This window comes from Medicago sativa, chromosome 2 (assembly GCF_051527215.1).
Source record: "Medicago sativa cultivar Bolivia chromosome 2, Bolivia_mono, whole genome shotgun sequence".
Taxonomy (NCBI): Eukaryota; Viridiplantae; Streptophyta; class Magnoliopsida; order Fabales; family Fabaceae; genus Medicago; species Medicago sativa.
In genome coordinates this window covers 75,966,261-75,981,399 of record NC_140750.1, presented here as the reverse complement: position 1 = coordinate 75,981,399, position 15,139 = coordinate 75,966,261, and the positions used below count along the sequence as shown (strand labels likewise).

The 15,139-nt window shown below is 32.8% G+C and overlaps 3 protein-coding genes and 1 long non-coding RNA gene across 6 annotated transcripts in view; all 4 read left to right on the top strand.

Moving 5' to 3' along the window:
• Nucleotides 1-6,319, top strand: part of LOC146950812 (E3 ubiquitin-protein ligase WAV3-like) — a 38,875-nt gene extending 32,556 nt beyond the window's left edge. Inside the window, exon 2 of the mRNA XM_085746786.1 lies at nucleotides 4,069-6,319. Coding sequence (XP_085602912.1) covers nucleotides 4,069-5,985 — 1,917 coding nt within the window. The 3' untranslated portion in view covers nucleotides 5,986-6,319. The remainder of the gene's footprint in view (nucleotides 1-4,068) is intronic.
• Nucleotides 171-1,778, top strand: LOC146950813 (uncharacterized). The gene is made up of 5 exons (XM_085746790.1): nucleotides 171-202; nucleotides 294-338; nucleotides 567-639; nucleotides 728-1,267; nucleotides 1,374-1,778. The coding sequence occupies exons 1-5, from the start codon at nucleotides 186-188 to the stop codon at nucleotides 1,641-1,643; spliced, it is 945 nt and encodes a 314-aa protein (XP_085602916.1). The 5' UTR covers nucleotides 171-185; the 3' UTR covers nucleotides 1,644-1,778.
• A 23-nt stretch (nucleotides 6,320-6,342) lies between the features above and the next one.
• LOC146950811 (receptor-like serine/threonine-protein kinase NCRK) lies at nucleotides 6,343-12,488 on the top strand. Of its 3 annotated transcripts, XM_085746787.1 has the most exons (10): nucleotides 6,343-7,560; nucleotides 8,378-8,467; nucleotides 8,740-8,850; nucleotides 9,026-9,130; nucleotides 9,545-9,823; nucleotides 9,976-10,217; nucleotides 10,368-10,664; nucleotides 10,809-11,042; nucleotides 11,458-11,688; nucleotides 11,991-12,488. In XM_085746787.1, exons 2-10 carry the CDS (start codon nucleotides 8,398-8,400, stop codon nucleotides 12,252-12,254), a joined length of 1,833 nt encoding a protein of 610 aa, XP_085602913.1. In that variant the 5' UTR covers nucleotides 6,343-7,560; nucleotides 8,378-8,397; the 3' UTR covers nucleotides 12,255-12,488. The 3 variants fall into 3 exon arrangements, with proteins under 3 accessions (XP_085602913.1, XP_085602915.1, XP_085602914.1); XM_085746789.1 differs by lacking the exon at nucleotides 8,378-8,467 and having other exon boundaries at nucleotides 6,635-7,560; XM_085746788.1 differs by lacking the exon at nucleotides 6,343-7,560 and having other exon boundaries at nucleotides 8,280-8,467.
• Nucleotides 12,489-12,680: 192 nt separating this feature from the next.
• Nucleotides 12,681-13,175, top strand: LOC146950810 (uncharacterized). The gene is made up of 2 exons (XR_015027707.1): nucleotides 12,681-12,822; nucleotides 12,981-13,175. It is a non-coding gene; the product is annotated as an uncharacterized LOC146950810 (long non-coding RNA).
• Nucleotides 13,176-15,139: the final 1,964 nt, after the last annotated feature.

Sequence of the window (15,139 nt, the reverse complement as noted above, 5' to 3'; positions counted from 1 at the left end):
ACAATTCAACAATGGTGCCTACAGAAAGCAGGTTTGTCTATCTTACAATAAATCATTATATACAATCTTCTTCAAGGACAAACAGTTTGATTTTTCATATTATTATACATTAGTTTTTATGTTGTATTTTAAGGTTTACATTGTCTAATGTTCTCTCTTTTTATAGTTATGTTACAAGACTTCCTATGAAGCAGTTTGCTCTGTATGTTTTATTGTTAACATCATGTTAATTAATAATGTTTTTTTACTTAAATTCATTCACTCTTATATGTGTTTATATGCACTGAACTCAGATACCCAATTTGGGACAGATCAACCACGGACCCTGCAAAAAACAGGTTTGTTTCAGTTCAAATTTTATCAACTCACTAACCTATTTGTAGATTGTAATTGGTTGACTTACTCAATATCAATTTTCAATAATATTCATCAAATATCAAATTATTTTCATAACATAGGTTTACTGAACTTTTCTTTAGATTAATTATAATTTTATGCTTATTTAATAAATTATTACTAAATCATCTATTAACTATCTTTTCTAAATACCAAAATTTTATATTTAGAAACTTTGATACTGGTGAAGGAAGTTCTTCCAGACATCCAACATCCTTTCAAACAATCATCACACCAGATCAGGTCTTTTATTTCATTCAATTTCTAAAATCTTTAATTTATTTGAACCAATACACTACTATCGTAATTTACTGAATCCTTTGCATTCCAGGCTGATATATCAATACCATCTGTGTTCATTGAAAATTGGAAGTATGAAATTGGGATGGATATTTTTGGGTCAATCAAGGATCCCTGTGATAATTTTTTTGAGATTGATACTTCAAAAATATTGTCTGAAGGTGTTATTCGACCTGGAAACATTATTGCAACCTATTGTGGTTTTCAAGAACCACAAAGAGTCATTCTTGATTATCAACCACATGGTAATGTTTACAACATGAGGATAATTGATATTGAAGGAAATGATATACCTTATTTTGGTATTCACCATCCTATTAACTATCATGCAATCAAACTGGCTGATCCTACTAAACATGTCAATCCGATATATGTTGGTTTGGTCAGAAATAATGGAAAACGATTCATATCAAAAGGTTTTGCCATGAAGCATATGAATTGCAAAGCTATTATCGATGAACAAGCGACAGATAAACCAGAGGAAAGTTTATATGTTAAAGACCATGTTGAATATCCTTTCGAATGGTTTCAAAATGTGTCAACCGCTACATCCCAAGGCCAATGTACCCTGGTAACATGTTTCAATTTAACCTGTCATCCTTGCCATTTTTTAAATGACTCCACATATATCTTTTTCTTACCATGTTATAACAAATTTCATATATATTTTCTTGCAGCACTTTCCAAGGTGGGTTGCCAAAGCTGCTGGGTTATCAAATGTGTATAACATGATTCTAATTAATGAGGAAACTAATTTTAGATTAAAATGCAAAGTCAAAAGGTCTAAAAGGAAGCCTGTTGCGTACTCCATAGGATTAGGTTGGTATCAACTAGCTAAAGATCTCAACCTCAATCTGGATGATCAGCTCTTATTTGGTCTGGAGCACCCACCATTGAATCTTCATGTTCGAGTTATCAGGAATGCTCTTCAAAATAGTGTTCAATAAGATGAAGCTTATTGACTATCATGTATTATATTGTAACATGCTTTTGAAACCACCTATCTTTTGATCTTTGGTTTATTTTGACATGTCAATCCATGACAATCACGTATGTGTTCCAATATATGACTTTATGTGCTATGACTGTGTCTGAAATACTTTCTGTATGAAGTGCCTATCCTTTAATCATTTTGTCTACTATATGCCATAATCAAGTGCACCGCATGTTATAACATAGTTATCATAAAAATATGATCTTTTACCAATGACATTATATTACATGTGATTTACCCAACTTCACATTATAAATGGTAGATTTATTGTAGTTTCTCTATGCATTGCATCTCATAAAATGCCATTTACTCCTTATATCGTAAATTATAATATTATACACGCTACGATTAGGACAGTTTTTAGGTTTATCTTTTTCAATATTATGTAGTTGTTGAAGTACAAGTTTTACCTGCATCATCTTCAAACAATTAACGTTGTTCCCATCAATTGTTATCACAACTCCAATAATTACATGTCCTGCTTAACTATTTTATTCGAGATGTCTTTTGATTGTTATGTTAATGCAATGTCCACCTTCACTTTTTTTTGTCCCTTTGTCTATTATTAATTGTCTTGAATTGAATTTTTTTTCTTACTCTATTTAATCAATTACATATATCATGGCTGAACTTTATATCCAGCCATGATATTTACAATATTTCAGTGTTTAGATACTAGGTCGTTTCTCATTGAAGCATACAAATGACTTTATGTACAAATTTTGTTTATAACTTTGTATGAGTAATATGTTTCTTAACTCCCTGTCAAAGTATTTTATATACTTTGACTAAGATATGACAGAGAAACTGAGCTTGCATGTGGTTTGGTCTGTAGTAAACCATATCTATATGCAGTGACGGATCCAGGAAAACTTAATAAGTGGGGTCAGTTATATCATAATTAATTATATAAAACTTAATAACCACTTAAGCGTGCGAATTATACAAGTATATATTTTTAATTCTCATGAAATGGTGATTTTTTTTAAAAATTTTGCCCATCTAAAAATATAAATACTTTCAATATTACTCTCCTGAATTAAATTATAAACATTGACAAAAAAAAATGCGCCAACGGCGCAACCCGTGCGTATGCACGGGTACAGCACTAGTTTTTGGTAAAGATAGTATTCTTTTCCATCTTTTTATGCACTGGTTTTTGTGGTGGACCTGCATCAAGACAAAATAATCTAATAGTGACTTTTGTATTTATCTATGGATACAGGATACTTAATTGCTCAGCTTCACGGATTTTGAAAACAACTGATAACATTCAATATCTGATATTTTATACTCCCTCCGTCCCATATTACTTGACCTATTTAGAATATTTGCACTATTCATGTAACATGTTTTGACTCTATTTTTCTACTAATATATAAAAACAAAATATAGCATATAAGATGTTGTTAGATTCGTCTCGATTAATATTTTCAAAATATCAAATTTTCGTAATTTTTTCTACTAGATTATTAAAGAATTTTAAGTTTAAAATTGTGCATTGGCATACGTGATAGAGTCAACTAGGTCAAGTAATATGGGACGGAGGGAGTATATTTTAAAAGTACATAGTATTGTCTTTATATGATTAATAATTAAATTGGTTTTTTTCCTTCTTTTAAAAGTTTGGTGCCTTGGTTAATGTAGATGGTGGATTGATGGCCACTATTCCATGAAGTCATGTGTGACATATTCATTTTCTATTACTGATTTTTGTGTGATGATGATTATAAATGTTAGAGAAATGCTGAATGATACAAAAACTTCTTTTAAAACAATTTATTAATTAAAAAAAAATTGTTGTGATTTTTTGGATGCTTGTTTACTCTATAAGATGACCACTATCCATGAAGTCATGTTTGACATCTTCAATTTCTGTTACTGATTTTTGTGTGATGATTATTATAAATGTGAAATGCTGAATGCTACATTTTTTTTTTTTTTGTTTGTTAAAAACAATTTTCAAATGAAAAAAATGCTTGTTTTCCGTATAAGATTGCTCCCCTCCCCCTTTTTTCAATTATGACTGGCCATTAAGCTTTTGTAACAATTTTGTATAGAAAATTCTGTAACAAATAGCATTGTTATCTAAATTACATTCTAAGGAAAGGAATGCTCTACGGGTTAGATTATATCAACATGGTTGGTTCTACTAAGCATTGTTGAATAAGGTTTTAAACAATGCTTTGAATGATATCATCTACATGGTTTTATTTTATTTTATTTCATCTTGGTTTGTGGGTACAAAGTTTGTACAGTTTTGTTTAATGTCTACTAGGAAACTTGTTGATAAAATTTTATATATCAGTTGTCCTTTACGTTAGCACTTCGGGTTTTATTTTCCTCACTTTTTTCTTTCTTTCTTTTACATTCTGTAGGGAACGTGTGCCATATGCTTGAATGCAATGAAACCAGGGCAGGGGCAGGCCATTTTTACTGCAGAATGTTCTCACTCTTTCCATTTCCAATGCATCACATCTAATGTAAGATATGGGAATCAGATTTGCCCTGTTTGCAGAGCAAAATGGAAAGAAGTTCCTTTTCAAAATACTGCATCCAATGTGTCCCATGACATCTCTCAACCAAGAGGTGACACCTGGTCAGGTATACTACGAAGACTTTCTTCCTCGCGACAGAATGGTTCAGTTCGGCAGAGTTCGTCACGTCTTAATCATAGTCATAATATAACAGAACCAACTATCTTTGACGACGATGATGAAGTCTTGGATCAACAAACTTCAATTACTCATCATGTTAATGATGTTGATCATAGCATAGAAAATAGAATGGAGATCACAACATATCCTGAAGTTTCAGCTGTTTCAAAATCAGACTCTCATAATAACTTTACTGTATTGGTTCATCTTAAGGCTCCCCCTTATTCCATCAAACAAAATGGTGGCAGGAGCAATGTTGAACCTTCAGTTGAGACCTCTCGTGCTCGAGTTGATCTTGTCACAGTTCTAGACATAAGTGGTAGCATGACTGGTTCAAAGATTGCATTACTGAAACAAGCTATGAGTTTTGTCATACAAAATCTGAGTTCCTCAGACCGTCTTTCTATCATTGTGTTCTCATCAACAGCCCGTCGCATCTTCCCTCTACGACGGATGAATGATGCTGCGCGACAGCAGGCATTGCGTGTAATTAACGCTTTGGTTCCAAATGGTGGAACAGACATTGCTGAAGGATTGAAGAAAGGGGTTAAGGTGTTTGTTGACCGTCGATGGAAGAATCCAGTGGGTGGTATCATGTTACTAACTGATGGACAAGATACCCATAATATTTGTACCACGGCTGGTATTGGAGAAGGTTATCATTCACTTGTTCCGAACTCCATTCATCGTACTAACGGCGAAAGTTTGAAAATACCAGTGCATGCATTTGGTTTTGGTGTTGATCATGATGCTACTTTGATGCATTCCATCTCTGAGATTTCTGGAGGCACATTTTCCTTTATTGAAGCTGAGGGAGTGATTCAGGATGCGTTCGCTCAGTGTATTGGGGGACTATTAAGTGTGGTGGTTCAAGATCTACATGTAGAAGTTCGGTGTGCTCAGTCTCGTTTGCAACTTAGTTCAGTAAAAGCAGGAAGTTACCAAAGTACATTGACTAACAATGCAAGAATGGCTTCTATAAAGGTAGGAGATTTGTATGCTGAAGAAGAAAGAGACTTTTTAGTGACACTCAATATTCCAGTTGAGAAATCTAGTGATGAGATGTCATTGTTGATCATTACATGTGTTTATAGTGACCCCATCACAAAAATGGAGGGTTTGGATGTAACAAGTGAAGTGAAGATTCAGAGACCTAATGTGGCTAGAGATCAAGCTGTATCAATAGAAGTAGATAGGCAAAGGAATAGACTTCAAGCTACTGAGGCAATGGCTGAGGCTAGAGTCGAAGCAGAACGTGGTGATTTCACTGCTGCAATTTCTGTCCTAGAAAGATGTCAAAGGGCATTATCTGAAACTATTTCTGCTCAAGCCGGTGATCCATTATGTACTTCTCTTTCTGCTGAACTAAAGGAGATGCAGGATAGAATGACAACTCGACGTGTTTATGAAGAATCTGGAAGAGCTTATGTACTGTCAGGAATGAGCTCTCATTTAGGGCAAAGAGCAACTGCAAGAGGTGATTCCACAGACTCCACCAGCTTTGTGCGTGCGTACCAAACTCCTTCCATGGCTGACATGGTTTCACGTTCCCAGACCATTCTTGTGAGGACACCACAATCATCTGAAAATATTCTACGACCTACTAAATCCTTTAGTGGTCGGCAACAAAGAAAATAATCATGGGAATTTTACATTGCTCTTTAGAGATTAGTTTTTATTTTTAAAGCCAGATAGGTAGTAGGAAGGAAAGGAGATGATTTTAGGCATTATGAATTGTAAATGCTTCATGTCATATTCTTCTGATTCTTTTTGATTAGTGGGTGCTCTTCCTTCTGTTTTTCCTTTTGAACAAATAAAATAGTCTTTTTTTTTCAAGTGATTTTGTGTGCCCAACACAACACATCATTGGGGTTTCAAATTTTAGCTACATACATACTTATATGAATGTATGTACTTCTATTAGTTGATTCAATTGAATACAAAAAGCAGTTTGGATGCTAATTCGATAAAATTAGTAAAATACTCATCATGATTGCTGCCACCATATCTTTAAATGTTTCGCATGATTTTGGGTCATGCTAAGAAGTGTCATAAAGACATTGTTTAAAGAATTTGTAAAAGAAAACTGTCTTGAAAATACAAGTCAAATACTTGTCAAAATGATAAATACATAATTTTTTACATGTAAACTTTTTATGACTATTTAAACAATGCCCTTATGATACTTGTTGGTATTTTCCTATAATTTTTTATACCCAGTTTTAATAGGGTGTGATTTCTATGTTTTAGTAAATGTTTTTCAGTTTTAGATTTCTTCATCATTACTATTAACATTTATTAATATTGTCATGGAATTTATTGTTTTAGTGTCTCCTTTTGTTCCTCTCGAGTTAGTTCATGTGCTATGAGCATAGTATTCATCGGGTTTGTGACTTGAAGTTCGTCGTATCACTCCTCTTGTTTCCTTCTCATTTTACGTTTACTTCACTAGAAAATTCTTCACATTTTCAACTTTAAACAAAACTGGAAGGTGTTAAAGGGTCCCTTTCAGTAAGCAAAGTGACTGCTTTCAGAAAAGTGGTAGACTTGAATTATCATTTCCACTTTTGTGTGGCTGAGGTTTTTGAAGGGTTTACTTGTTATATAGAGCTGGATGCTATATGTTGTCATTGCCTGTTTAGCCATGCTAGTTCTTCTCCAAATTATTTTCTTATCTGTTTACCAACGTTGATGTTAAGGAATTCATATTTTACTTTCATTTTGTGAAAGAGAAAGAAAGAGTATGTTATGTGTACGTGATTAACACATGCAGGTTTCTGAAGATGACTTCCCTCCTATTACTCCAAAATTTTCACTGTTTTCTCTTTATTTCACTTAGTTCTTTGAATTAGTTAGTTAATACTTCTTTCCAAAACAAGGAAACCAGATAAAAAAACAAAATTAGCCTTTGCTTTCTCAGAGATGCTAATCATTCTTAATTATTCTGCTCTCTTATAATTTTCACTACTTTGCTAAAACAACTTCAAATTTCTTGCATTTCTCAACACTTTCAGTGAAACTCATCATTGTCAAGAGTTTGCAGATGGAAACAAGGATGTGTTCTTTTGGCAGTTGTTAATTTCATTCTTCCATTCCTAGGCTTTGGATTATATAGAAGCTATCTCAATCAATCCATAAAGGAAGTTCTACACTTCTACCAGCTCATTACCTATATTTATTGTCTAATGTGACCGACCATGGAAGCATTCAAATGTACGTGTCCTCCTTCTATTGAACCTTTTTATGTTTAAGCTCATCACACAGTCAGTTGTTGATTCATGGTAGTTTAAGAGTCCATTCTATTACAGTGCTTGTAGGCTAAACATTCATTTCTTCTTTCCTATTCTCTTTCCTTATTTACATTCACAAGCCACAAAGTAGCGGTCAGACACAAAGAGTTGCTACCTACTTATTCAACATGAAATGACTGGCATTTTCTTTTTACCGTTACATAGAGATAAAATGAAACTGAAACCTGAGTCTTACTACCGTTTCTGGATTATTTGTCAGCAGTTTTTCTTTGTTTGTTAGCTAGTTCATATATATATTTTTTTTTCCGAAAATGATGATTGGATCAAGGACAATTTGAAGGCTTACTTTGTTCCCTTTAACAGGTTCACCAATATGCCACTTCCCTTTTCTTTCTGCCAGTTATGAATCTATGATCTTTACTACTGAAGATAAGGATAGGTTTTTTGAGTTTTTCAGCAGAATGTTAAGAGCTCATATACTTCTCAAGTTATTCGTATACACTTCTATAGTTTGATTTTCTCCACCGTATCTATACATTGTTGAATGATATGGCTTGGTAGTGTTTATTTTTCAGATTGAAACTTGTTTTGCTCTTGTATATTCATACTTTAGAAATATTGAAGCCATTTATGGTGCATACATGGTGCTTACCATCTATCTGCTCATGAATTTATCATGGAGATTCACCTTAGAGATCTGTTTTTTTCACAACGTAGGAAAATTGCTTCCCTTAGATTCATGTAGAGCTAAATGTTCCCTTTCTTTCCTTTCCTTGTAGTGATATATAGGTTGGAATAAATGAAGCATCAACTCAAAGTTTCTGTTGCTCTTGTTATTAGCTTGCTATGGTTTCAGCACTCATTTTGTGGTTAGTACCACGATTGATAATTCATTTGGTTTTTGGCTTTCCAACTTTCATATGTAAGATACTGTGTATTATTGGTCTTTAAACGCTTAACTGCTAAAAGTGAAAGAAAGATATGACAGATTTTGATTTGTTGTTGAGCATCCTTTGAACACTTCACTCCTTCATTTTTAAGTCTTTAGAGGGTCTGTTTACAAGTTTCTCCTCTGTCATGTGTATAATCTAAATTAGCCACAATACTCTTCATTTTTACCTTTTGCTTCTTGTTTTACCAGCAAAGGAACCATCTGATAGTGGTCGAAACAAGTGGAAATGTAAATGTTCTTTGCGAGCGAATCAGAGATACTCTATTTCTAATTGTTCCAAGTCATGTGATTGCCATTCAGGTATACTAGCAATTCTTTTTGTGCTGATAAATTTACCACTTCCAGTTGATTGTGCTTTAAGGTAGGAAGGCCATAAGTGTATTCACCATTTTTAGGCGAAATCTGTGATCACATCCGGAATACTGTTTTGTTTGCCGCTTTACTTATAATTTTTCTTTTCATGTATATGCTGAAGAGAGTTCATCCATATGGACATGTATATGTGATTCAAATGGATTTCCTAAAGTGGCAGCCGGAAGCCATAATCCTAATTGCTTTATTGCCTGCAACTGCATCTGGGGTATCTTTCCTTCTTCCCTTTTTCTAGCATCTTGAAAGTTCAGTTGATGCTTCCGGAAAACTGACATGGATTGATACTTAACCAGCTATTGTTTTGCATGGAATAAAAATCCATCTGTATATAAGACTATGTATTTGGAGATTCTTTGTGAAGTTGTTTTAAAACAAATTTCTTTTGATTAAAGTATTTATCGCAATGAAAGTGTCCACATTAAGACTATGTATGTGGAGATTCTCAGGCAAAGAGAAAAAAATAAGATATTTTTCATTCTAAATCACTTCTTGTTTTGAAGCATGATTTACTTTCAATTTATTTGTGTCTTATTGATGATGACATAACCCACTACTTTCCTGGAAAAAGTGAATGGATTCTTCTAAGATACTCGAACTAATTTTAAGATTTTGAGTCATGCAGGAACTGCTAAGATGACACTAGGTTCAAAGTCACACATTTCGAGCAAGATTGTAATAATCATTCTAATAATGTGTGTTACATGCACAATCATTGCATTACTCGCCTTTGTTGTATGTTATGTTCGCCGAAGGGAAAGACATCATCCTATTCAATCACCAATGGTCTCGTCATCAGATAAGGAAACAAGTTATAGTAGTACCAGCAACTTCATTAGTCAAAGGACTTCTTTTGTTCCGGAAACAAAAAGCGTTATAAATTCTCCTATTAGTCATATTACAAGTAAGATTGGTTTTGAGTTAACTATCCCTAATTTGTTAGTTGAAACGTACTTGATTCAATCTGTTGGATTTTATACAGACTCCAAAGTTCTTCATCTACCTTATTATTATATTTTGTTATTATTTACCTTTTTCTGTTTTTTCTCTCGTTAGGATGCCTTCAAAAAGCCTCTATCTTGTTTGGGAATCAAAGAGAAACGTTTCATGGAAATATTATTCAATTCTCATTTTCTGAACTGGAAAATGCCACTGAAAACTTTTCAGCTTCAAACCTCATTGGACTAGGTGGAAGTAGTTATGTATACCGTGGTCAACTGAAAAATGGTAGTAATGTGGCAGTCAAGCGACTTAAAGATCAAGGAGGGCCTAAAGCAGACACTGAATTTTTCACAGAGGTTGTACCTAATCTTAACAATATTCAGTTTTCATTGGTTTATCATGCTATGTTATAATGTTTCTTAGTATCTACATAAAAAAACATGAGCCTAGATTATCTTTTTTCTTTCTAAAGCATTCATTTTAGTTAACATATTTTTTTGGTTCAGATTGAACTATTGTCTAGACTTCATCACTGTCATCTGGTGCCATTGATTGGATACTGCTCAGAATTGAAAGGAAAAAATGTTCAGAGGTTACTTGTGTTTGACTACATGAGTAACGGAAATTTGAGGGACCGTTTAGATGGAGTTTTTGGAAAAAATATGGATTGGTCTACTCGTGTTACAATTGCATTAGGAGCTGCAAGGGGCTTGGAGTATCTTCATGAAGCAGCTGCGCCAAGAATTCTGCACAGAGATGTCAAATCAACAAACATTCTTCTTGATAAAAATTGGCAAGCAAAAGTATGAGTCTTGGTTTTTCTATATGGTTCTAACAAATTCTTATGTTTAGTGGTTTTGATGTGTCATGTAATTTTTACTGTCAAATTCCTAATGAATATATGTTGAAGTAAGCTTTCACAAACTTTTTATCTGATCAATTTGCAGATAACTGATCTTGGTATGGCTAAAGACTTGAGATCTGATAGCCTCCCAAGTTGTTCATATTCTTCACAAAGAATGAAGGGGACATTTGGCTATTTTGCACCTGAGTATGCAATTGTTGGGAGATCCTCTATTGAGTCAGATGTCTTCAGTTTCGGCGTGGTTCTTCTTGAGCTTATCAGTGGTCGCCAACCAATCCTTAAATCTGCAGGCAAAGAAGAAAGCCTTGTTGTATGGGTATTGTAAATCAACCTATGAAACACTTGCACAGACATTGAAAACAATACCGACATTGACATGTAGACATCAATTATAATATGAAAATTAGGTGATTAAATGTAACCATACGAGTGTGTGCTACGAAGAAATCAACTTATCCATTATTACATTGTTCACATTTGAAGGATTTTGTTGACCCTCAACTTGTGCATTGACTATGACAAAGTTTTGTTCTTGAGAAGGGTCTTTGTATAATAGCTCAGACATCCTGAGCTGTATTTTTTAATGCGTCTCATTTTCCATTTATAAACGTGAATTTTGATGACCATGATAATTACCTACTTTAGTTTGAACATTGCATATAGTTTTACTAAGAAATAGATTATGGACACTCATTATATTGATATAGATTGCCAAACTTGTTTTGTTTTAGGCTGCTCCTCGCTTACAAGATAGTAGGCGAGTATTGACAGAGTTGGCTGATCCACAATTGAAAGGAAACTTCCCAGAAGATGAGGTGCATATAATGGCAAACCTAGCAAAGGAGTGCTTACTGTTGGATCCTGATAATAGACCAACTATGAGTGAAGTTGTTTTAATTCTTTCAAGTATTTCTCGAACCAAATCTAGAAGGAGAAGATACATTCAATTGTGCCTTTTTCAGGTAAGCACTTTCGCCGTTGTATCCTCAGTTCTTAACTTCAGCATTCTAGTTTGATAAAGTGTTTTTACCTATTCATGTTCAAACATTATGAAAACAAGGGGTAATTTTGCAATTAAAATTAAGAGCACAAAATGAAAATAGCAAACGTTTTCTCAAACCAAACAGAACTAAATTTTTGAAAATTTCATTTGTCAGATTGTTACACTGGCAAGTGTTACCATAACATATCGTATCCTCCGATTACTATAGCAAGAACATAAAGCCTTATCTTCACCTTTTTTTTCTTTCTTGTGAAAATAAAGGACCGAGATGATGATGCAGAACAGCAAAGACAATCTTCATTGAGTAGATATCCACCTCACAATTCATTGCCGCGTTGTACTGACTACGATCTTCGTGTTGGAAATGAAGATAAAGATGTAGATACAATTTCAACCGAGTATATGAAAAGTTTGATCCTCTTGACTTCAAAAGGTGAGAAGTGGCATGCATCAGAAGAGGAAATGGTAGACCTATCCGAGCCTCGGTTGGAATCCTTTTGCATGGAAAACATCAGTTTCCCCTGATAGCATACACGTTCTATTATGCATTGCACTACTACATATCCGTAGCATTTACTATGATACACTATTGTTTTAGATAAACAGAAATATATTTGTTGAATTGTTCTACTTGTACAGAAAAGTATACATGATTCCGGCTCTACTTTATTTGTCAAAGAATCGGATGTGATACATGTAAAAAATCATTGTAAATTTGCAAATATATGTACAAATAGATATATCACACATGAAATTGTATATTGTATATCTACTAAATTCTCTATTCTAAGAAAATGAATGTTTATTAGTGAGTACCTTTTTATTGTTTGCTTAACAAAGTTTATATGTTATGTTAGTTGGGGTGGAATTTGTGGCATTGAATTATCAGCCTTTGAATGGTAGATGAAAGGTTTGACTTGTTGAAAGCAAGTTATTCAACTTTTACATATTTATTGAATGGTAGAACTGAAGAAGCAACCGTTGTAACTTGTAAGTACGTAATGGATCCACCACCTCCTCCCCCTCCTCCTCCTCCTCTGAGCACACCGTTGCTAGGTCCAGCTCCCCCTATCGGAGGATTCTTGGATTCTTGGTAAGTCAATTCTTTTTGCTCGCCGTATATTCTTCCATAACCATGTCTTAGATACGAAGTATTGCATATATTTTTCCTGTTAAACTAAGCAATATGAGAAAGAAAGAAAGATGAAATAATTGACTATGTATTTGTTCTCTTGATTTTATGTCTTTCAGCTTATGGTTTCTATGCTGCTGTGGTCTATTCCGTTGCTGCTTTCCTCCCCTCTATGAACCGGGACTTCCTCCTCTCTAATGCTTGCTGCATTTTTCTGTCAAATCTGTTTAAGTTAAGTATTTTCTTATTGTATTAGCCTGCAAGGAAACTGGAGAAAAATGGTGATAAATAATATACTTTTCTATGCATCGATACTTATTACTTGTTTGTAGCTTTAACCTTTTGATCATTTGTCATGGGAAAGTTAAACAATTGATGCATCATGTTGTAACTTATGCTATCACTATCTAATGAGAAAATGATTTGGTTGTTATTTGTACACAAATTTTGTGGCTTTGATTTTCTTTGTGGTTGCATTTGATCAGATGAAAAAGGGAGATTAAATAAAATAAATAATTAATATAATATTCTTTTTTTATCTTTGATAAAATGAGAAGAAAAGTAAATAGGGTAAAAATATAAAATTTGTGTTTTGTCTCCGACTAATAAAGAGAGATCTTTCATTCGGGTCTAACATTGATATTTTTTTCATGTTTTCTTGAGCCAAACATTAGAAAAATGATATATTCCTCCGTTTTTTTTTTTTTTTTTACTTCTTCACCTAACTAACTTTAAGAATATGAATGTTTACAATTTTTTAAAACTTAAACGTTTGACATAAATGATTTATTCTCCATTTGAATATCATGACTTAAATTAAGACTCTATCTATTTCTAAATACATGTCGCAATCAACCACAACAAACATTTTTTTTTTTTTGAAGAAGAAACCACAACAAACATCAATATACAATTTTAACCATTAATATTTTTATTTAGAGTCTTACTAAACATTACGAAGGATATACACAAGAATGTGTCCTTGTGCGGTTTTAAAATTTTTGAAAACTATTACATTCGGTTTTTATAGAAATCATGGCCATCGGCGAGAGAAAATCTACAAAGCATGTTCGTGCTTTTCGTTAATTATTGGTTTCAAAAATTTAGAGTTTTTCTTTTAAATATCTATGATAAAAAAATCATAAAAATTTGATATTTTGAAAATATTCATTGAAACAAATCGATTTTTTTTTTTTTTTAAAACAAACAGAGTAAAAAAACCACAATGCTTAAAAACGTCAACGGGCATGGAAATCATTCTCGTACATTGATGTCAAATCTTCCTTACACATTAAACACAATCCTTAATTCTTAATATAAGATCAATGCACACGTTTTATGCATCTGGACAAAATCAATAGAACATCAATGTACAATCAACCAAATCTCATTACATTAAACATTCACAATCAGATGATTTAAGAACATTAAACTCTAATTAAACAACTGCATAAGAATTGACAAAACTTACGGTCACAGTTGTCCTATACACAGATTACACTTTTTTTCACTTTTCATCGTGTGTTTTCTTTGCAGCCTCTGATTCAAAGAACTTTTGCAAATGGCTGGCAATTCATACATCATTTTGATTTCATGTAAAGACTCTAATTTGCATTTTTTTCTTATAAAGAGTCATAAATACATGCAAATGTTACTAGAGAACTCATTAGCAAATTCCAACATCTTGTGAAATAAGAGAGTATACATCATTTACAATTTTCATGTTACATTTCATAAACTAGAAGCCATGACAACATCCCACAAATATTATCCTAACTTTACTACCGATACTAAGATCAAAATAATTGATGATGTGACTGTACCTTATAATTCTTTTATTTCCACCACCATGTTGATTTCCTTTCAAAACTTCACCTATAAAGTTTTGGTTGCTGAGTTTCAATAAAATTAAATATAATATTATAAATTATATATACTTTATTTGGATATTTATTGAATTTGTATTTATAAATTTTGTAGATGTAATTGGAATGCTTGCTAAAGTTAAAGTCAATTACAATGATGGTGAAATGAAGAACATTGTGTCTAGAACTTTTTTTTCTTCAACCTATTATTGGTTAAATTCATTTACATAACTTTCTTCATTTCATCATCAATAAAAGAACTGTCTCAATCTTTTGCAAATATTCCAATTACATCTACAAAATTTACAAATTCAATAAATATCCAATATAAGTAATTTAATTGAAACTCGCTGACCAAAAACTTGTGAAGTTTTAAAAGGAAATCATCATGAAACAAAAAAAGGAATTAAGGT